We start from the raw sequence: 23,664 nt of genomic DNA, 5'->3' as shown, positions 1-23,664 counted from the left end.
ACATGAGCCCTTAAGCTGACAAACTAAAATTTATTTCAGTTTTTTATGGCTCCTGGTAAATAAAACCCACACGCTGGCCTTTCTTTCTCCTGGGAACAGCAGATCAGGATGTCAATGTCAAATCTCTGCCAACTTGCTGCTACTCTTGCAGCAATGCATAACAGAGAATAAATAGATTACTAGGGAGACTACAACTTGATCATGCCTTCCACTAAACTGTGTCAATGCACCTGCTATGGGAAATCTCATAGTTGGATTGTTTTGGGGAGATAAAAAGCTGTTGGGAAATAATTGTGATACATTATTATGGGCCCCTTTCATTTGCCCCTCCAATGACACAACCATAAAGAGTTGGTAAATTTGACAATATTTCTAAAAACTTTCACTCTTTGATATTGGGGGGGGCTAAAATAGAGTAATCAAAAGGTGAAAAGAAAAACAAATCAATAAAAATGCTACATAGCATTCTTATTAGAGTTGCCTATGTCTGACACTATTTATAATTCAAGTGGGGTTTTACAATACCAGACTGCAGTGCTATACTGCATACACCCATCTCATCCCTATCTTCTATTAGGTGGCAATTCTAAAGAAACACCAAAAATGTTTTTTATTAGCTAATTTGTCTCACTAAGTGCAATGTAAATTACCGCCCAAGTATTTGTGTCTTTAAGGCATTTGAATGCCCATTTAAAATTATTAGGCTGTTTTAAAGGAACAATATGTGAATGTGTGACTGCTTAATGACCAATCAGAAAGCTGGTTGAGATGACGGACCTAGATGCAGCTTGAAAGTCAGACAATAGCAGTGTTAGGAAAATATCTATTTAGCTCAATAATTTTAAGGACACCAAGAGGTATGTACACACAAGGTCAGGTTAGGCTTGTGATAGGAACAATTCCTAATTCAAACATGTAATGGATTATAGCTCAGTCTATTGATATAATAACTTTTTCTAGGATTTTCACCTGGGGATTCTATCAGTAACATATTTCCTGATCTAAGATGACATCATTCACTGGACTATATCTATGGAGGAGCAACAATGTCACCTCATGGTGCTCCTGATTTGGACTACAATACCTCTTCCTCCTCTGATTTCTATTACATAGAAAAAGGTGTTCTGTAGTTTACAGACATTATCTGGGAAAGTAGATAACATTGTTATATCAGGCTAGTGCAAGGGGCGTTACAAGGACATTGATTTTCTGCAAAGATCAGCTAGTATTTTGTATTTGCAGACAGTGTATGGAAAAAAAGAACTTCTACCACTTCAGAGGTTTGGTTTGCTGCAATATACTGTATTATGTGTTTATTATTGGGTTTAGATATTGTATAAGTAGAGCTTTATTGGGACACTGGATGTCTTTACTGTACTCTTGCCAATAAGTATGTCAAACTATCGCCTCTACAATCTATAATAAATGCTGCAGCCAGACTTATCCATCCTTCCCACTACTCCTCTTCTGCTGCATCTCTTTGTAGTTCTCTTCATTGGCTTCCATTTCACCTTAGAATCAAATTCAAGCCCCTGTGCTTTGCCTTCAAATTCTTACAGAGTTTTTGTCCCACCTACCTTTCTGAACTGGTTGAAAAATACTCTCCTAGCTGCTCTCTTCGCTGCTCCAATGACCTACTACTTACTTCCTCACTCATAACCTTGTCACATGCACGGCTCCAAGACTTTTCTAGAGCTGCCCGACTCTTTGGAATGGTCTTCCTTGTCCTATTCGGCTTGCTCCAACTTTCAGCTCAAATAAAACATCACCCAAAACCCATCTTTTTATCCTTGCCTTCCCATCTTCTTTTGTCTCCTAAACCCTCACTACTTTCCACCACAATATATCTCCCCTCATATTGTGTGATACTTCCCCCACCTCCTAGATTATAAGCTCTTAGGGCAGGGTCCTCTCTTTCTCCTGTGTCACTGTCTGTGTCAGTCGATCATTTGCAACCTCTATTAAATGTACTGTGCTGCGTAATATGTTGGCGCTATATAAATCCTGTTTAATAATAAATAATAATAATAATCACCATACAAATGGGGGGAATCTGTACTTCTACAATATATTTAGTGAATAGAAGGGAACAAGAGAAGAATCAAACAACCATAAAAATTATTTTACCAATTCCTGATATACCTAAATGCCTAAAAGAATTAGTCCACGGCAGCTACAACATAAAGACTAAACATATCACATTTATCCTCTTACTTGACTTCAATTTACAAAATTTAGATTGGTTCCTAATTGTGAAAATGAAGGATTCTAATTATGACTTTAACCAATGTCACTGAAAACAATTCCCTTATACAATTGTTTTTGTACTTACCCATCATATCTCTTGTCTTCTTGAAATGTTTATACCACCTTCCAAATTCTTGACATTTTGCTGCTGAGACATTTGCATAGTAAGTGCTGTTCACAATGGAAGAAATCATACTCTGCACACAAAAGAAAAGAATAACCAATTGAAAAAAAATCACAAGAAGTATCGCAAGTAAAAAAAAATGTGTGACTGATTAGGAAAAAAACCCTGGCAAGCCATTATATTTTTTTACAAATAAAATAATAACGGAAACAAAAATTAATACAGAACTGACATAGTAAGTATAGGGAGAGAGAATCGGGTAGTGGTGTCTAATATACGTAAAGACATGGCAATGTAGGGGATTAAAGGAAATCTACAATATGGAATATATGGCGGAATCACTGACACATCTAAGCGAAGGATGTGGCTGAAGATTAAGTTGCATATAAAAAAAAACATATGCAAATCTGTTACTGGTGCTTTATTAACATAAAACAATAAAGTTATGTTACAGAAAACACTACCTAATAGATTATATTAATAATGTGTGGCTGAATTGACATTATTCCCTCTGACAAGCAAGACCATTTTTTGTGGGCCACTGATCAAAGGGTATACAAGGTACACTTAGCTTGAATTTTTTACAGATCAGCTAGCAGGCAGCCACCCCACCCCTTTAATCTCAACTATAATCTCAGCAAGTACTTACCTGCTCTTAGTTAGCACTAAGAGCAAGTACTTAAAATAAACGAGAGGGTATTCTCATTTTTTAGGGGGTAGGCACTAATAAATCCAGCATAGGATTTAAAAGAGCACAGGAACTTATCACCTAACCAGTTTTCTGGTAGGATCGATAGGTATTGCACTGTTTTTTGCACTTCTTGAACAGGTAAAACAAAGTTCTCCAAATGGTATATTTACCAAAAAGAAGTCAATTGTTCGGCTTTACATACACTTTAAGCCCACAACTTTTTAAGATTTAATATTAAACTTCATTTTCTCCAGTACTTACAAGACCATTATCCACAAAGTGTATACAATCCCCTTCAAATTTAGAAAATTCCATGGGAAGAAGTACAATGCCATTAGCAAATGACTGACACAACATAAGACAAAATGAAATCATTTGAAGGTATTCAGAATTAATGTGGGAGTTGCAGGAAAAAAATAATTTCATCTGATTCACCTAAACAAGGAAAACTGTTTTTTTTTTTTCATACCGCTTTGCAGGCAAAATAAACACTGCGGGAAAAAAACATATTTACAAATCTGGTTTACTAGTGTTTAAAGATTTCAAGCTCTATAAAGTAGAGAGGGCAACGACTGAAACAACTTATTTACACAATTATCTAAATACGATTAAACAGCTGATGGACAAATATTAAACTCGAAAATGTATAGTCATTTCAGCTTAATGTAATCCTCTCTCTGTAAACACCCAAGATGATTTTTTTTCCCAACCAGAACAGTCCTGACATCTCATAAGCCTAAGGGTGAATAGCAAGAGATTGTTTTCGATCGTTATAAATATTCAAGAGACAGGCAGACCATCTGCTTTCATAATACAGGTAAAAGGAAGGCTGAAATGGAGAACACTTTGCAAAATGGTTCTTCGCAAAGTCTTCCTTTCCAAAAAAATTTTAAAGACAGATGTCAAAACTGTTTAAACAGTGTAATCTGGACATTAGAAAAAGCAATATTTCTCGCAGTATCACAGACGTCGATACTTTCCCCATCTGTGTGGCTACAAATTTCTACAACTTGTCCATAATAATTTATACCGGGAAATTATATGGCTGTGTAAAACCAAGACTTTACAACTCTGCATGACAAGTCATGACAGCTCAGGGCAATGCATCTAAAATATTGCCCACAGACTAAGTCATTATTAAAGTACAGTATGCATGCAAACTAAGAAGTTTAATGGAACAGAAATGCTCGGTTGTTGTTTGCACCTGCATAATTGTTGCTTTATAGCAGGGGTCTTCAAATCCAGTCCTCCAAGGCCACATACAGGACAGATTTTAGTGTAAGCAGAGTCATTTCGGATTTTTTGTAAAACATGTATTACTTAATTTACTGTTGTCAAAGTAATACTAAAAATATCTGTGGATCCTAGCCCTAGAAGACCCCTGCCTTAAAGTATTATACAAGGGCACAACCCCCCCCCCCCTTCCCCCCAAAAAAAATTTTGTTGGAAGGTATCACTCTGAAAGAAATCTTTTCCTTCTACTTTTGCATAACTCCATATTGCCCCAAGAAGACAATCGATGTGGCCGGTCTGTGAGTGCTGAGGATGTGCAGAAACACAAAGTAGTTATATGAATGAAAATGATTTCCTAATGCAATGGCTTACTGGATAAGCCCCATAATATGAGCAGCCCAAATGTACTGTGGAAATTAGGGGCAAACAATTACATTTATTTAGGATTTACATGGACTGTTTATGGCCCCACTAAGCTGAGTGTGCCCACAGCAAGCTCCACAGCAGTCAATTCACCTATAAGGTGACTGCACGCTTCATGTACAAAATAAAGCTTGTATTGACTTTTCAATTTGTTTCTGTTGTAACTGACAGTGAAAAATGTGCAGTTCACCATGTGGTCCCTGTGCAGCTAACGGGGATGACACCAGAACATGTAAATCCAATCCCTTAGTTAGTCCTTGATGGAAGATGCACTGGGAAACCAAGCACCAAGAATAAGCATGCACGTAATGATCACAGTCATCTATGTCATCTACTATTGTACTGTAAACATGTAACATAATATAAAACTTACTATCCATATTATTATACCATCCTGATTCTTAAAATATTTGCAGCCAGAAATAAAAGTTTTTAGATTCATATTAGCTCTTCCCACAATTAACAAAATGAGAACATTTAATATTCGGAAGGTTGCTCAGTAAATAAAGTTATATTACTCCCTCCTATTGTGTGATACTTCCCCCACCTCTTAGATTGTAAGCTCTTCGGGGCAGGGTCCTCTGCCCCTCCTGTGTTACTGTCTGTATCTGTCTGTCATTTACAACCCCTATTCATTGTACAGTACTGTGTAATATGTTGGCCCTATATAGAAATCCTGTTTATTATTATTAATATTATTATTATTATTAATAATAATAATAATAATGATAACAAAAAGCCTGGTCAGTCAATACATGATTTTTTAGTTATGAGTAGATCAGTGTTGAATCACTTTTTTGCCTCTAATTGGTCATCTTATCTCCCCAACCTATAATTACAATAATAAACAAATAGTACACTGAGGATTTCGTGTAGATGTTACAAGGTACTGAACTACAAGAATGCAAAGATGGCTTTTGCATATTAAAAGTTGTTAATAACATAACGATTGTTATAAAACCTGCACCATACACACCGAGTGCTGAAACTCTTCTGAGCTTTGTCACAAAGTGGATCCCTCATCCTAATTTTTAGGATACCTGCCACAAGTCTTATATTTGCTTAGAAGATAATGTGAGGATATCCTTAACAGATAAAGAAAGGAAAGTTTGCATCCGTATTAAAAGTGTGGTCAGTTAGAACAAGTGCACAAAATTGTATACCAAAGGGCCAGTCTTGCAACCCCTGTGTACACTAATCTGTCCAACATTTTATAGTGGGTGACAATTAATATATTACAACATCTTGCTGTTTCATTTCTGACTGCAGATTGGTGTTTTTCTATTTCCTAATCTACCCCGTAGGCATCGCAACACATATGTACAGGTCAACACTCAAAATCATAGGTGAAAACTGCTCCGTTCACTAAACTGAACCTAAACACACATTCACCCTGACAAACATAAATAACCACCAGCATTAATTATACTGCTGATGGAGTAGGAGCAGACTATAATTGTAAAATACCAAAGCAAACATTATTTTAATTAATGTTATAAAATAAGGTCTATCAAGAACATTTTAACTGACTCATGAAACTTTTTTTCCCATGGCTACAACTAGGTAAGAAAAAAAAAAGGAACCTGTACATGGTGTTACAATTTTTTTTAAAGATTTTATTAACTACATTTCGACTATACAACAAAGTAAAGTGCATGCAAAATTACACCTTGCTATTGTTTTATTAGGTTATAAAAAAAACTATTAATCATACAAAGACTACAAAACAGAATGCTCGCTCGGGATTCATACTTCCAAGTGAAAACAGTGGAAAGTTTGCACAGAACTTTTTTGCTGGTGTGGTAGCTTATAGCAAGATTCCACTATTCCACTTGGATACTGTTGTATAGAAAGTGCTGTAATTTTCCTTCCATTAAGCTTTCCATTTAAAAAGAAATCGGATACTAATGTATTGTCAAGTGAACATATAGATTACCATAGGAAGGCAATGGATTATACCATCTAGATAAAACATCAAGCTTCTCTACTGCTTACCTACAATGCAAGAATATGTGCTGCTAAAATGATGGGCATTTGTTCACCTAAAAGCAAGCAATGTCATACCAGCACAAATGATTTTTAGCTATGGCTTGACAAAAAAGGAAAACCATGTGTATTTTGTATATTGTTTTATGTATTTATTTTTTTTTATGCTATTTAGCATCTGCTATTACAGAATTATTTGCGCTGGCTACAGTTTAACATACTAGATTACTGACATACGCGTATTAAAAAAAAAAAAAGTTCCTTAACTGTTTTTAGTTCCTTAACTGATTTGCATACGTTTTTAATTAAAAAAGGAAAAAAAAAATATTTTTTTTAAATATCCTGAAACCTTCATTTTACACTTTTAAATGAGACTGCAAATAAGCAGCCTAAATACTGAAGTAGTTCCATTTTTATACTAAGAAAACAAAAATAAATATTCTCCATGTTCATCGTGGAAAAAAAAAAAAAAGGATGGCTTGGATACATAAAAGTAAAACACTTCACTATTGGGGGCAAATAGTGGAAACAAACTTGTGTGACTATGTATGGAAAGTGAGACAGGGTTTGAACTGACTCAAAACTATTCAAAACAAAAGCGCACAATATATTTTACAAAAATTGACGGCAAACATATTTTTTGGCACAGACTCAAATTTGTTGTCTGTATGATAAATTAAGCATTTCTCTAGCTTCGTGAAATACCTGGGTCTGCACCTTATATGCGCTTGAAAATGGTGAAATCCATCCCACAAAAAAAAGACCAGTGAGATAGTTAAATAATTTACCTAAAAATTATGATCAAAAGAGTTCTTTAATCATGAAAATATTAATGAAAGAATATTCAGAGACTAAATAAAGAGTCAAATCATTTGCATAGCCCATTAGAAATCCAGTTCAATCCACCAGAGTAATAACAAAATAAAAATAATAGTCTCTCTTCTTTCCTATATAGTGGGAACAAATTCCTTTTACCTGCAGATAATCAGGTGAGGAACATTCTTACTATTTAAAAAAAAAAAAGGGTTTTTGTTTTTTTTCATGATTTTACTTTGTTGTGTTACAAGAAGGGAAAAAAAATGGAACGAATCCTATCTGTAGGTTCCATGAGCCGCTGCGGCAAACGCCCACTGTTTTTTTTCAGTAGTTACAAATGTGGCCGTTGTATAAACGCACACATAGAATGGCTCGCAACCAATGAATAGAATTTTGATTATTTCCAGGCCAGGAATCATTGAATGGGAGCCACGAGACCAGAGAAATAGAAAAAAAATGCAAAAAAAAAACAGTATGAAGCAGCAACTGGACAATTCAAATCACCTGCAACACATTTTGGTATAAATACACAAAGTTGCCAAGAGTGGATTGCTTACATATTAGGTGCTAATGACGAAATTGTGCCCAGTAGAAAAAAAACATTTAAAAATTGTACTATACTCTAAGCAAGAAATTATCATTTCATAAAGCATAAATATTAATACTAACGTGCCACCACATATAACAGTAAAGATGAATTGTGCTGTAATTAGTCTCAACAATGTACTAGCAACTAATACAAACACACTTTGTGATAACACACAGTTACTCTGTGGAAGCAAACAGACAAGTTCTACAGGGAGGACTGTACAGGTGGATGCAGCATGATGTGTGTAGCCAGCACTGTCCATTTCTCTGTAAATTATAGCATATATCAGCACACTTTTGAATTTGTTCCAAACACCCACATAGTAGGTAAGTCTCAGAACTCTTAAAGCTATTCAAGGCCTGACCTTTACGTCTATGCATGCTAACTTTAAACTGACTTTTATATCATTAACGCAGGCTGATAAAAATTACATCTTTGTTAAAAACTGATTTAAGTGTACAGTCATAAACACAGAAAAAAAAAAGAAATATCCCAGTCCCCTGAAAGGGGATCAGGAACCTGAACAATCAGTTTACTTTGGCAAAACAGTGTCATTATAAGGGCAAATGAAAGCCTGATCAAAATCAGCTCCAAGTCTTACCAGATCAGTACTTAAAAATAAAACAGATTTCAATGGTTTAATTGTATTACCAGAATATTTTAATTAGATTATATGACAGGATTCTAATTGTGTTGCTTGTAATTATTCTGAGTCCCATGAGGAATCTTTTTCTCACCTTTTTTTAAGGCTGCATGCATAATTCATTGTTTGGGTGTAGGCTTTTGTACAAGACATTTTCCTACTATTGTGGACAATGTGAAATCCTAAAGTGTGCTGTGGCAATTACATCACAATGCTGGAGGGGAATGGCAGGTGCAATCCAGCATGAGATGTGATCATGTGTTAGAAGTCGCTGTACACTGCTAAGAACAATTCCTAGAGGTGGCAACTAGCGGAATACAATTATCGAGGTCATGCCAGTTATTGGACGCTTGACAACATAGCAGTACTGTTTTTCAATACCGATCGAGGCTGATACCTGGGACAGAGGGCACTCCTTAGCCAGTGAACTCTGATTCATATCTTTCAGCAGGTCCTTCAGAGCGTTACGTACTGTTATGTGGGACCATTGCTCAGGAGGCAAGTCTTCAAGTTTGGGGCAACTATTAGAGACAGATTAGAGAAGGGATTATTACAAGATTGCATCCTGCTGCAGAACATTCCTTTAAGACAGACAGATTTCATTTTGCGCATCAAGCAGATGCATCTGGAGATTGCTCTCGGTCTCCTGATTGTTCCGATTAGTTAATTACTTTATACAACACATCTGCTGTATTGATGCATGAATTATACATCAGCTGCATGTGGCGACTATTTTTGCATGTTACTTCTACCTTCCTGCTCTGATGCGCTTGGTGAAACAATTTAAGGTGCAACGCCTTCTCACAACTGATCAGGAGAAACAGGCTTAAGATCATTTTTTTTTTAATTGTGGCTGAAGAAAAACAAAATACAAGAAAAAAATATATCACATACCAGATTACATTAAGAAGGGTGAAGTCATTCTTTCACAGAATGTACCCAGATGGCTTTGTGCAGGATATGCAAAAATATTTTCTGTTAAGTACATTTTATGTAAAATACCCATTTGTAATGCATGTATTGAATTAATTGTCTAAATATAATTCAGCATATACAGCATGCGTAAAAGGAAAAAAAATAAAATAAAGAACAAATATATGTCATACATAAGTAAAAGTAATGCTTCGTTCTCTTTATGAAGTTTTAGTGCCAGGAAAAGATATCAGTGCAAAAAAAAACAAAACAAAAAGTAATAAGGGAATGACAGACATCTGCAGCTGATAAGGAATAAAAACAGTCTACACACCATGACTCACCTATGTAGTTGTATTTTCAGTGTGACCACATGAAACACATCTTGCAGCATATCTGCTACAGTGGCATCAGGAGCATCTGTAACACAGGAAAGTGGAACTGGATTCCATTTACCAACTTGGATCAGCCCTGTGTCATAAAGATAAAGTGTATTATTTTCCAAATTTATGGTACGTCAATGACATATATATATATATATATATATATATATATATATATATATATATATATATATATATATACACAAATACACCCACACAAACACAAGGAAAAACACTTCTTTGAAATAGCATGTAAATACAAATAAAACAAAAATGTTACAATACTCTGTCATATTTCACCAACAATAAAAAGCCTAATAAATACAAAAAAAATTTAATATTTGTAATTATTATTATTGAGAAATATACATACTGACTTGCATAAATTAGCAGGCACCAAAATACCAGCATCTCTGACTAACGAATTCAGAGAAAGTGAGCGTTAACAGTTTCACACTTAAATATTTAAGAAAGAGTCAGCAGCAAATTACGCTGCCTAAATAATAACAAAAATGTGAAAACTGAAAAAAAAGGCAACACATCTAGGTATTCAGTCATAAATGCAAATTGCTTCTCAACATTCCATCTGCTCAGATATGCTCAGCATTTCTCCCTAGATTCTCAGTGGACCATATTATTAAGGTCAATAGTCATGCTAATGATTCAGTGCAAACATCTGAAGTCCCTTAAAACTAACCACGTTATTTACTATTTAGCTGCAAAAAAAACAAGGTAAAAAAAATTATTAGCAATCATTAAAAAAAATGAGCACATGATATTGTATCCAGAAAGGGTGTAACATCTTCCTTTCACATTTTCTGTGCCTTTATTATTTACCTTTGGCTTGGGCAGCTGCGCTGTGAGAATATCCAAGGGACAGTAGAGCCATTTCAATCAACTGGTTAAAAAGCATGTCCTTTCTAACCAATACAAACTCTGCATGCTCCTCTTTGCAGTCATACTCAATGAAATTTTCATAATGTTCCACGACGCAAAAAACTGGAAGCATATTTCCTGCAAAAAAACGGAAAAAGCAAGCAAATGACCATTATTAAGAACAGTTACAGTTATTAAATAAAAACACAAAACCAATTAAAAATACATAAAATTAATACATTCTGTGTTTATAAATATTTACAATACTACAAATGTACAATAAGAAGTATTTTCTTCTTTTAATGACCTAAAGTTGAATTTAATTAATTAATCGAACATTAAGGTACCAAGTGTCAAAACTTCAGACTGGGCACAACAAAAAATTCTCATCTACAATACGATAAATAAAAAATGTGTAGTTTGCCGATTACTGGCACAGTGGCCCACTAGAATGTAATTCAATATAAAGGTAACCAAGTGATCCCCTTAAAAGTAATAGAAACACATTCTCTGATTTCCTGACAACAGCTTAGCGTCAATCTTTACATTCCACCACAGCGATCATTTTATGGAAATGTTTTGTCTATTTTAAAAAAAGATATTTGCTGTCTTCCGTTGGAGCTAGTATGCCAAAACATATTCTGCAGAACAAACTGTAATCACATAACCAGGTGAATGAAGTTTCCTGTTTATCCGACAAACTAAAGGTAGTCGTAAGTGCGCTGCGTAATGTACATAAAGCTTCGCTCAAAAGTGCATCATTGGAAAGCTAACATCGCACAATATTACACACGCAACTTATGTCAAAGATATACAGTTTTCAAAATATCAAAGATATTGCAAATAATTAAATTACTTTTTTTTTAAGCTTGAAATCAGCCCTGACAATATATTACAAAGGCTGCCAATTGTTATTAAAAAAAATAAAAATCACTCATCGAAAATCCACAGCTCAGAATCGACATTGGTATTCAACTGGTTAAGATCTGCAACTGTTCTTTCAACAGTGTAGGAGGACTGTAGCTATTCTCTTCTGAAGGAGTAGCTAAGTAGGGACTCCTCTGTCTTTGAAGTGGGTGAGGGGAGCTCGATTCATTATGTGAACTCTCCTTGTGACCTTACGCAAGTCTCTCATTTGTTCCCTTGCTCTGTGCCAGAAAAGATCACAATCAATTCAATGCAAGAGCTCCCTGAGCCTGCAACATGCTACATGAGACACTGCTTGGGTCTTTATAGAAAGAAATATAGAGGTTATAGCTCTGTGCAATTAAAACCTTACTTCTTCGATGGACTTTCGATCAACGCTTCGTGCATCGTATATAAACAAAGCATTATGTGAAGTCCTCGGAGCATTGCTAAAATGTATACGACATAGAAAAAAAACAGTAACACAAATTCGAGCTATATAGATATATCTTTAACCAAGAGCAAACATGTTATTAGAACAGAGTGACGTGTTGTCCTTCCTCAAGTGCTCAGCATTAAAGAACAGTATTCTCGCATTAACTGCTCCCATCTGACTGAATCCTTGGCCCAGCAACTTTATAACTGCCAGGCATTAAAAAAGAGGAAAGCTTTGGTCAGTGCTAAAAATATAAGATGATTCCAACCTGAAGGCACTGCTAGAGCTTTTGCTGAACATTTATGAGCCTATGTAAACAACAAGTCTGCATAAGGAGCAGTGAGTCTGTAGAATCCTTGTCTAAAACTGTCCTGGCATTAAACTTTGCTGTGCAAATATCACATACTACCAAAGGCAGCTGAAATCTCCTATTTAGGAATTTATAGAACCTATATGTTTGCAGGCGTCAGAAAGTCCTTTTTATAATGCCTTATTACAGCTCCACAGTACAATATTAATGCACTTGCTTTGAAAAGCCATAATAAATTATATTTTTAATGCTTGTTCTGCCCTGGCTTTCTTAAGATGCATACATTCTTGGCAAACAATCAATAAATAGGGTAATCATGAACAGAGGCCAAAGAATTTGCTGAAGTGCTCTTTTTCCATTTTAATAGATAGAGATCTAACAATACCAACTGCTGTGTCTGTTCATTTTAGGGATCAATATATGCTTTGTTTTGGCCAAACGGAATGCAAAATGAAGGATTGTATGATAAATGTTACACATTGAAGACAATGAAATTCCAATGCCTTCAACTATGTAGCTGAAATTATCAGTTGTCTCCAAATAATGCTCAGTGCATTCCAAACCTGAAGGAAGCAACTATAATAAGCTCATTCTTTAGATTTCCACATCATAACTGTTGCAGCTTTATAAGTTATTCTCCTTTGCCTCACAGAGTCTATGTTATCCAAATTGAGGATGGCAAAGCAAGCATTAAACTAACTACTAATATATATATATATATATATATATATATATATATAAATATATTAAAAAACAGATCTACAACAAAAAAATTCAAAACCAACTTTGTTACAGAAAAACAGAAAAAGTATTGAAATTCAGTCCAGTAGCATTCACCTAAGAAGTAAGCTAGTGTTAGCAATATTACCTTTTCGGATACTGGTCCTCATCATATGAGCGGAATGTCTTTGAGGCACCCCTTGCATTTTTCCTCCTGTGCTTCCAGCTCTTCCTCTTCCTAGAGGACTTCCATTCTGCTCAAGGCGGGCTATTTTGGCTGGCGGACCTTTTGGATCGCTTACATTGTTAGACATTTCTGAATGTTCTATCCCCTGAGTTTTCTCGTTCGAATGATCCATGCTCAGTCCCGCCTCTAAGGATCACCTGGCTCAATTAAAAAAAAAAAGTGTTTATAAATCTATGAGGCACGCTCATCTTTTGTAGCATAGAAAAAAAACATGCAAATGGTAACCAATTTTACTAGTGTACAAAATAAACACGCTTACACATTCATGGACATAAAAATTAAATGCATGGCTTGGACAATTTTACTTGTAGCACACATCTCATGAGAAGTGCCAGCCTTTTTTTTTTAATTGACTACAAATAATGAACACCTGCAAAGCTTGTACATATTGATTTATGTGTAAAAAGTCTACTTATCATATCTATTGACACTGCTTTGATTCACAAATCTGCTTACCACACCTTGTGCAACAATTTATTAGCAGATTGTTCTGCCACCCTGGAAAAATGACATTTGTACAAAACCATTTCCCTGATTAATAAGTAAGACTTCCGAAGATCTTAACCTTTTATGATAAGATTTTAAATGCATTTATTTTGACAGCAACATGTACATTTCCTAAAGACTTCAAGAACATAAAAAGTAAATGGTTAAAAAAAAGAGGATAGAAAAATGGTCTAGGTGATGTGCAAGAGAAGAAAAGCATGTTTCTTCTAAATCAATATATATGTGTGATGACTTATTCCAAGTGACATTTCTGAGTTCCCTGCACATGTATACACCTGATGCTGCTGATGCTGCAACCCCTCTTACAGAGTTCACTGGAGGACCTTTAAACTTTAGTTACATTTCCTGAGTTTCACCTTTCGCTTCCCATTCCACCTTACGGTGACATTAATAAACTCCTGACGATATTTTAATAAAAGGTTTCCTCTTTTTTCATTTACAACAGACACAGGTATAAGCTACGTCTTCAGAAACTTTGCTGTAGGAAGTTAAATCGTTACAATTGTCAATTTCTCATCATGAATATTATATAACTTCTCTAAAAAACCTTGACAAGGAAACGCACAATAATAAAAAAAGAAGTAATAATAAAAAAAGTATTTCTGTCCTTTTTCTAGAAGCCAGGCATAATGAGAAGCCAAAGTTTAAGACTTTCCTCTATGAATTATAGACCTTCCTTATTAAAAAGCTTCATCCAAGTCTATTAATGGCATTTATTTCAAATAAAAAGTCTGAGGTTGAGATAAATCAGGCTTGCAGTGTTGAACGTTGAATGCCCTACCTCTGTACACAGCACAAATGACAATCCAAATGTCTCTTGGTGTAAGAGGTAAAGACTGAAGTAGTTATGGAGTGATAAAGTGCGAGTACTCAAGTGATGTAAGTGATGTCTGGGTGTCAGACATTGCATTCCCTCCAATTTTGAAGCTATCATTGACAAGTGTGACCACTATAACAACTCTTGCATTTGTGGACTACCCACAAAACGTAGAGATTGGAATCAAGCATGCATGAACCATCCTATCCCCCCCTTCTCCTTATTTATAACAAGGTGCCCAAGGCTAAAGTTCACCAAGATCTCAATTACAAATAATGATGGGCAGAGTACCCACAATGAAAGCACCAGGCGGTGACTATTAGCTGTAGTTATCCCTGGAGCCTCCTTAACCCGTTCACTGAGCACAGAGGGGTCAGCAAGGAGCTGAAGAGCTGTCACCTGGGCTCAGCTGGAGTCAAAGCAAGCCATCATGTTGTCAATGAACAGGCCATGTGTGTGTGTCATCAAAAAGGAGGAAATGGGAATTGGCTGCAGAGTGATACTTCACACCTCCAAGTCTGTCTGCAAACAAGTTACAGGAGGCATTCTTTACATTATTAAAATGATCTGAGTTTTTTTTATGTTTTGCTACATGTCCAAGCAGCTTTGTTAGAAAGGATCAGGGACTTACCCCAGCCACATGGCTCATCTAAAGCTACCCCCATGGGGTATGTCCTGAGCACCCCTTTATTAATGCCGAACAAGTCCGGTTCAGTGTCTCTACTGCTCTTTATTACAGTGTCGTGTGATTAAATGATTGCATATAAATGTATATTATTAATATATCTAATATATATCCTGCAATATAAAACACAAAGCCATACCAATATATAGATATAGACACAGACACTTTAAATTAAATATGATTGTGGCTGTTATTGCACAGATCATAATATATTTCTAGCACATTATAGTCTCAGCTTACAGAACTTTTAGTAGATGAGGATCCTTGTGGAGGTGCTGTGCCCCCTGACCCTATAGCCACCCCTTGGTAATAGGAATCCATAGTTGCCCCTTGCTGGATGCAATGCTCAGCATGTGTAAGGATCAGGCAGGAACACGTTTGCACCCAGCACATGATGATAACAACCATCATCACATCAGTGCAGCAACACTGTCAGTCCTCCAGAGACACAGACAGAAGGCAGGGAAGTTCCCAGCCAGTGCTGGAGGCTGCCAATCCCTGGGACTGCCACAATCCCGACCAGGATTTCCTTCTGACCTTTTAAAGAGACAAAGGAGCAAAAGTGCTCCAGTGTCACAACACACACACCATGCAGCCAGGCAGCACCTCTCACCCCCAGGAGCATCAGAAAATAAAGAAAAGAGCACTCACCACTTGACAACTTGATACAGCATATAAATGTTTAGGGACGGATGAATGAAGCAGAACAACTTCAAGCTGCTGCAGATCTACAGCTGACTTTTCACAATATTCATCCTCTTTTCTTAAAATTTTATGTTTGCCTGATCACGGCCTCCCCCAAAATACAGGGGGAAGGGCAGAAAAAAAACATCGAGTCATAAAAATAAATAAAGCGTGGCCATAAGGCAAAGGGGGGATAATAAAAAAATAAAAGGAGATGAAGATACAAAAAATAATCTTTTATAAAGGGAAGAAGAAGCCAAAGAGCAGCTGGTGACATTCAGGTGTCCGGGAAGCTCGCAATCAAGTCATAGTAGAAATAAAATAAAAACAACAAGAGAGGACAGATCGATGGAGGGATCAGAGGACTGCAGATGGCGTTGTCATAAAGTAGCTGTCATCCCCTCTTATAGAAAGTTTCTTCCTGGAAAAAAGGAGGAGGAAGGGACGAGAAGCTCCGGTGGCTGGCCACTTTTACAGAGTTGACAGGTGGAGCGGCGATGGCTCCATGTAGCTGGGAGCTGCGAGGGGTGGGAGCAAGGGAAAGCAATGATGAATGAGGAGAAGTGAGGATGAGTCGCTCACATAAGACTCCCGGGCTCCTCCGGCTTCATGCATTATTAAACAATGGGCACATGCTGCCGGGTGTGTGTGGCTCCTCCGGTGTGTCAGCAGTGTGTGTGTGTGTTGTGTTTGTCCGCCTCTCTCTCTGCGTTGTGTGTCCCCATTAAATTATTAGTTGTATTGACTCATCACTCCTCCTCCTCCTCCTCCTGCTCCTCTCTAATAAGGATGCTGCTGATGCTGCTGCGGACGCTGCTGCTTCTTCTTCCTCCTCCTCATTTTACTAGAAAATAACAGCAGGCAGGACCCCGGCTCCTTCCCGCAGCCCCCTAGCCCTTCCCTGGCGGCCCCGGATCAGCCGACGTCCTGGGAGAGACACAGAGGAGGAGAGACATGATGAGAGGGGGAGGAGAGGGAGGCATGAGCCGGGGCTAGGAGAGAGCAGGGCACGGTGAGGGAGGAGGACGCTCCATTGGGGACTTTGTATAAAGTGAGGTGAGCTGGATGAGGCCGGAGGGGGGAGGGGGGGATTGGGATTTCCGGGCGCGCAGGAATCTCTAATCTTCTTGATTACAGTGAGGCGGCTGCGCGGAGATTATACACAATAGCAGAATATGAGGGAGCAGTGTGAGGGAAGGGCGGCTGCATGGAGGCGGAAAGGCATGGCCGGGGAGGCTGGCTGAGCTCACAGGAGGCTGGGGGGGGGGGGAGGATCCGCACACTACCACGGCAACACCGACCGCTGGTTAACCCCTTCACCGGGCTCTGACAGGAACTAACTTGGCTGGGGACTGTGGGGTGTCTGTGCTCGGCCTACAGGGTGTATGTGTGGGGTTCCCATAGTGGGAGAGCAGGGGTTGGGGTGTCTGTGCTGGGAGTGAAGGGCACTGGGTGTCTGCTGGGGGTGTGAGGTGTCCATGGTGGGAGTGCAGGGGTCAGGGTGCCTGTGCTGGGAGTGAAGGGCACTTGGTGTCTGTGCTGAGGCGACCGGGTGCCTGTGCGGGGTATCCATGGAGGGGAAGCAGGACTTGGAGTGCCAGTGCAGTGTTGAACCCAGAAAATGTTTTTAAGTTGGGTGGGAAGAAATTGTAGGCAGGTGACAGTCCCTGTATTGTGACCCAGCTCATCAGTAACTATCCAAAAACAGCCGGGTGGGTATTGAAAAGTGCCGGGTGGTGCGCCCACCTAAAAGAGGCTGGGTAGAACATTGCAGTGCTGGGAGAACAGGGGTTGGGGTGCCAGTGGAGGGGTCAGGGTGACTGCTGGTAGTATGAGGTGCCCATGGTTGGAGTGAAGGGGTTGGGGCGTCTGTGCTGGGAGAACAGGGGTTGGGGTATCTGGAGGGGTCAGGGTGCCTGTGATGGGAGTGCAAGGTTTTATCTAAATGTCTTGGGGGAGCAGAGGTCAGGGTGACAGTGCAGGGGTCAGGGTGTCTGCTGGAAGTGTGAGGTGCCCATGGTGGGAGTGCAGGTGTTGGGGTGTCTGTGCTGGGGCTACAGGATGCCTGTGATGGGAGTGCAGGGTTTTATCTGACTGTCTTTGAAATGCAGAGGTCAGGGTGTCTGCTGGAAGTGTGAGGTGCCCATGGCAGGTGTTGGGGTGTCTGTGCTGAGGGTGTGGGGTGACATAGTTACATAGTAAGTCAGGTTGAAAAGTCCATCAAGTTCAACCACTAGAGAAATAAACATATCCTAGATATAAAACCCTATAGTTGGTCCAGAGGAAGGTAAAAAAACCCTGGTACAATTTGCTTCAACAGAGGAAAAAATTCCTTTCTGATTCCATGAGGCAATCGGATATTTCCTAGATCAGTGGTCTCTGTTATTTTTACTTTAAAAGTTTTATACACTGTTATATAGTAATATATAAGTTTTATATACAGTATATAGTAGTTGCTGAAACTACTTCCTGAAGAAGCTGATTCCACATTTTCACAGACCATGGTGGGAGTGCTGGGGTCAGGGTGCCTGTGCCGGGAGAGCAGGGGTGTGGGTAACAATGGTGGGAGTGCAGGGCTTGGGGCGGAGGGGTTAGGGTGCCACAAAGAGTTAAATATCTAGACCAGGGGTAAGAGCATAGGGGTCTCATCTGTGTCTACACATAACATTCAGAGTTCTGTCACTTGAGGTAAAGTGTTCGCAATAAAATCTAGGGCCTGTATAGCCAAAACATTTTAACAACAGTTGCTGCTGTTATAGAGGATGCCTCTCTGTTCTCAGTACTAGGATGTCTCTCTGACATGACTAGAATCACTTCTGTCTGCACACGTCACCTTGTCTTGGCACTGTTTGTTTTGGGTTATTTTAGGTGTGAATTATTTTATTGTGAATTAGAACTGATCAGAATTATAAAGTTTTTTCTTAATGGTGCTAACCAGGACAACACAGTTTGTAAATTTTGCAATACCAAGGTATAAATGGGTATTCACCACATTCAGTTAAGCTTTGTGTCCATAGTCACAGAGTGAGAAGAATACAGAAGTGACCAGAGAATGGCACCCACTGATGGGGTGTGGGGGTTGTACGAGTGCCATAGGAATGAATGTGGTGCTGGAGGTTGGGCACCAGGGATAGAGAGATTAGGGAATGTGGACCTGGAACTATGGAGGCTGCAGTTGCTGACTTTTGTTAGTTGACTTTCAAAGTAGAATAGAATAGAAGAGTAGGTAAATCTAATTATTTGTAGTCCTGTCCATAATAGTGATTCAAGACTTTATCTTGTGAGCCTGTCACCATTATGAAACTATTACAACTATAGCATGCAAAGCTACAAATAGGTAAAAACAAAATGTGGGATTAGCAAGGAAAATATTTGGATTGTTTTAAAATAAGGAGAATTCTCTGCAAATCAATTGCTCATGTCACATGGCCCTATGGCTGAGGAGGAAAGTGTCAGATGATGTTGGGGGTTCCCAAACCAAGAAATGAGGCTGGCTCTATCTGTCCTGTGAAAGGGTTAATTCTACCTACATACGTCAAATGATTCTCATCCGATAATCGATTCAGAGCTGATATCGGACGAAAATCTGGCATGTGTACGGCACTTGTTGTCCAGAAATTTGTCCGGATGGATCCGCGGACAACTAACAAGGAACAATTGTAATAGAGGTAAAGGGGAGAGAGCGTGGCGAGGTGCCACTCAGTCCTTCTCCCCTTCCCATAAAGCAGAACAGCGCTGTATGTACAGCACTCATTCATGCATCGTTCAGTCTTTTGTCATTGGAAAGGATATTATTCGATGTCTGTATGCAGCCTAACACCACAAGTCACTGGTCTGATACAAATATGCAGATCAGGACATCTGACTCTACTTTCACCTTTATAATTTGAACATTCAGTCCACTCCCCTAAAGGAATAATCAAGACCCAGATTTATTCAAAATTTTTTGAAGAGTTGCTGGTGCTTGGGTTGTAAAATTCTCATGGTACTTCATGGCTCTCCAAGGTTAGGGGATTGGTCCCGATAGGAAAAGCTTTTACAATAAACTGGTGATGAATTGTTTGTTAAACACTTGTGATCATTTTGTCACCTGGTATTATACTTTTGGGGTGAGGAACATGTACGTCTTTTGGTTCCTTTGAGTCTCAGGCCTTATGAGCAAAAGGTAACAACCCTATCAAACCTAGTTTAGGCATTCCCACACAACTGGCAAGCTGAAGAGGTCACATGAACCAAGATACTGAATATTGTGAGAGATAGGTAGATGAATCTTGATGGTTCAACACTGAACTTTGGCCACCTGGGTTCATACGCTCTAAAGCCTGGCATGTTCAAATTGGTGTTTTTAGGCCATGTCAACATTTTATGGGGATGTACAATTTATTTGAGGAAAGGTAACTGCAGGTCAGATGTTCTTATCAATGAAACATGAATGATCTCAGAAGAACCTTCAACTAATTCTATTGGCAGAAGCTCCTAGGCTGTCAACACAGGCCTTTACCCTCCCTGGTGATCTGAATAATGAGTATTTTTAAACAGTACATTTAAAAATGCGCTTTATTTAAAATTCCCTGCTTACCTGCCCAACGGTCCTGCCTCCAGCCTAAGGCTGACAAGCAGATGCCCGCCCGGCATCTGATTCCCCTGGATTTGCGTCCCCAACATTCACACGCTGGGGATGCCGGCATCTGTGGAGCCGGGAAGCAGATGCTGAGCGCCACTGGAATGTGGGAACCAGGTATGAGTTTTAGACTCCTTGGCAATTCCACCACAACTGTGGCTAGGGGTTACCGCTTTTTGCACTGAGAATTAACCTTGAGCCACACTCAGGAATACTGCCAGGGAGATTAAAGTGAAACTGTACCTTTGGTTCAATTACACTTATATTGTGGCCCCCCCTCATCTCCTTCTCACAGTCTTGGACTTACATGTCCTCCGTCCAACGAGATATCACAAACTAGATGAGGGGCATCGACCCCACAGAAAACTAAATTCATAAATTTAAATCCCTTGGACCATTAATATCAATTTTTATAAAAAGATAAATACATTTATAATTAATGATCTTCCTAATGGTGCCTGACGAGAGGCTCTGATTTATTGATCAGCTCATGGTTAAGTAAAGTATTACTATTGTTAATTTTATCATTAGTTGCATTATCTTTGGTATTACTAAGAAATGCAAAATATTTGTTTGCTTTTCCTCACTCATGGGTTTATTTCATTTGAATCTAATACAACTTTTCTGTCTCTAGTACAGTTTGTGATTTTAGTGCAAAAATTCAGAATATCAGAGTTTATTAGAATATTATTTTTGTTTTATTATTAATAAAACATAAACATTGCAAACAATGTTCAAATTGTTCTGTGGACTACCAAACTTTTCTTGTGGTTGGCAACCGCTGAAGTAAATCACACAACTACTTAGCAAAATGTTTCTGACACATTTATGACAGCTCCATGAGAAAAAATGGCTTTGTAAGTTCAAATGGCTACTTAGAAGAGTCAGTGATTGCCTTGCTGGATCAGAAAAAGATAATTATAGGACTGGGAGGGGGACTGGGTGTGGTGCAGGTACACTGTTAATTTCCCTAACTTTTGTTGATATAATTTATTAGACTTCTTTTAGAGTAAACTCATTGCATAAAATTATTGAGGCCAATCTCCTAATATGTAATTTGTTATGCTGACCCACTGGTTTTATTACAGCACCTAATATGAAACGAGCCAAGGTTTACAGCCAAAAAGATGGAATTTACCAATTACAAATTTCAGTTCTGTTTTTAGTTCCTTAATATTTTGGTATTACCAATAAAAGACTTAGGTGTGGTCTGGGATTGTCTTCTAAAAACCCATAAGAAGCATCATTTGTTGTACTTTGTGATGCACAGTGAAAAAGTCAACAAATGCAAACTAAATTTTTCTCTAGAGGCGCATTTATACCATTGTGCTGTGACGAATGCTAATAATAACATACATGCATATGTGTTTCAGCGCACCCTTTTATAAGATTTCCATGGATACAAACTGTTAAAAATGGAACTAAAGTCACACTTTATAAAATACAGGTTCAGGCAGGTGGTTATTGAAGAAAGGGACAGGTGATGTCCCTTCTGTAATAACTTGTCCTACCTGCCTGATCACAACGGGAAAATGTCAGGAAAGCTGAGCTGCCCATGTGTAACATCAGCTTTAGTTGCCTGGGAAAGCCAGCAATCCTAGCCGCCTTTGCACGTGCTGCGGATGAATGAACTACATCATCCAGGCACACCAATCAAGATAGCCAAAGATAGTATCTATGAAGAAGAAAAGAAGAAAGGTGGTGACACCCTGCGATGGAATAGGTGAATCACATTGGTTTAGCTTTAAACTTTTATCTGTAACTTTTTAAAACTGCAAAGTGAAGTGTTTGGTCTGTGAGCTACGTGAAAATCACAGTAATGCTATAGAGATGTATGCAGATCACTTTGGAGATGAATTGCTGGCAAAATGTTAGCGAATAAAGCAAAACTGACTTTGATTACCTATTTATATGCTTAAAAATCCATCCTGGGCACACATTGGATCTGATTTTTAAAAGTCTTCAAGACTGGAGAGTAGGGATGAGCGAAAAGGCCTCTGACCTTTCCTCGAACTTCCGATGGGTCCGCGAAATTTCGGCGAACCGATTTAGCAAATTCCATTAAAGTCAATGAGCCAAATTTACACATTATTAGCAAAGCCCCCATACATATTAGAACCACCAAATTTGCTAGGTATGTGCAGGAGAACAGTGGCAACAAGGGACAAATACAAAAGTTTCAAAAGACCTTATGGTTTTTCAGAAAATGGCAGGCAAAGTGACAGCAGGCAAACAGGATTTTGCGTGATGGACAGCGTTCAGAAGGCAGCATAAACATGAGGACATTGAGAAAGAGTGAACTCAAATCACTAGCAACAGTCTCTGCCGTCAAAACAGCAGGGGAACGCTTTGCTATTTAATGTACGCACCTCTATTTAATGTAACCAGCGCTGCATAATGTTAGCGCTATATAAATCCTGTTTATTAATATTAATAATTGCTAGCTGGCATCATGACCTGGATGACGTGTTAGGAATGCCACCCATAAAGTTGTGGTTTTCCAGAAAATGGCAGGCAGATAGGATTTTTGTGTGATGGACAGCATCCAAAAGGCAGCCTAAACATTAGGACATTGAAAAAGGGTGAACTCAACCCACTAGCAACAGTCTCTGCCATCAAAACAGCAGGAGAACGCATTGCTATTTTATGTACGCACCCCTATTTAATGTAACCAGCGCTGCATAATATGTTAGCACTATATAAATCCTGTTTATTAATATTAATAATTGCTAGCTGGCATCATGACCTAGATGACATGTGTTAGGAATGCCACCCATAAAGTTGTGGTTTTCTAGAAAATGGCAGGAA

The 23,664-nt window shown here is 38.4% G+C and overlaps 1 protein-coding gene across 7 annotated transcripts in view; it reads right to left on the bottom strand.

The window, feature by feature from the left end:
• Window positions 1-23,664, bottom strand: part of SATB1 (SATB homeobox 1) — a 126,242-nt gene that overhangs the window by 55,784 nt on the left and 46,794 nt on the right. For 3 of the 7 annotated variants that reach the window (XM_072412430.1, XM_072412431.1, XM_072412432.1), the window contains 5 exons: window positions 13,444-13,679; window positions 10,885-11,061; window positions 10,009-10,135; window positions 9,150-9,273; window positions 2,333-2,444 (listed from right to left, as the gene is read on the bottom strand). In XM_072412430.1, the coding sequence (XP_072268531.1) occupies window positions 2,333-2,444; window positions 9,150-9,273; window positions 10,009-10,135; window positions 10,885-11,061; window positions 13,444-13,654 (751 nt within the window). In that variant the 5' untranslated portion in view covers window positions 13,655-13,679. Of the gene's footprint in view, window positions 1-2,332; window positions 2,445-9,149; window positions 9,274-10,008; window positions 10,136-10,884; window positions 11,062-11,779; window positions 11,916-12,202; window positions 12,301-13,443; window positions 13,684-16,202; window positions 17,352-23,664 lie in introns of those variants that run through there. The other 4 variants (XM_072412429.1, XM_072412428.1, XM_072412434.1 and 1 more) reach the window with 4 other exon arrangements.

Source organism: Pyxicephalus adspersus, chromosome 5 (assembly GCF_032062135.1).
Source record: "Pyxicephalus adspersus chromosome 5, UCB_Pads_2.0, whole genome shotgun sequence".
Classification (NCBI taxonomy): Eukaryota; Metazoa; Chordata; class Amphibia; order Anura; family Pyxicephalidae; genus Pyxicephalus; species Pyxicephalus adspersus.
This window is presented reverse-complemented; position numbering and strand designations above follow the sequence as displayed.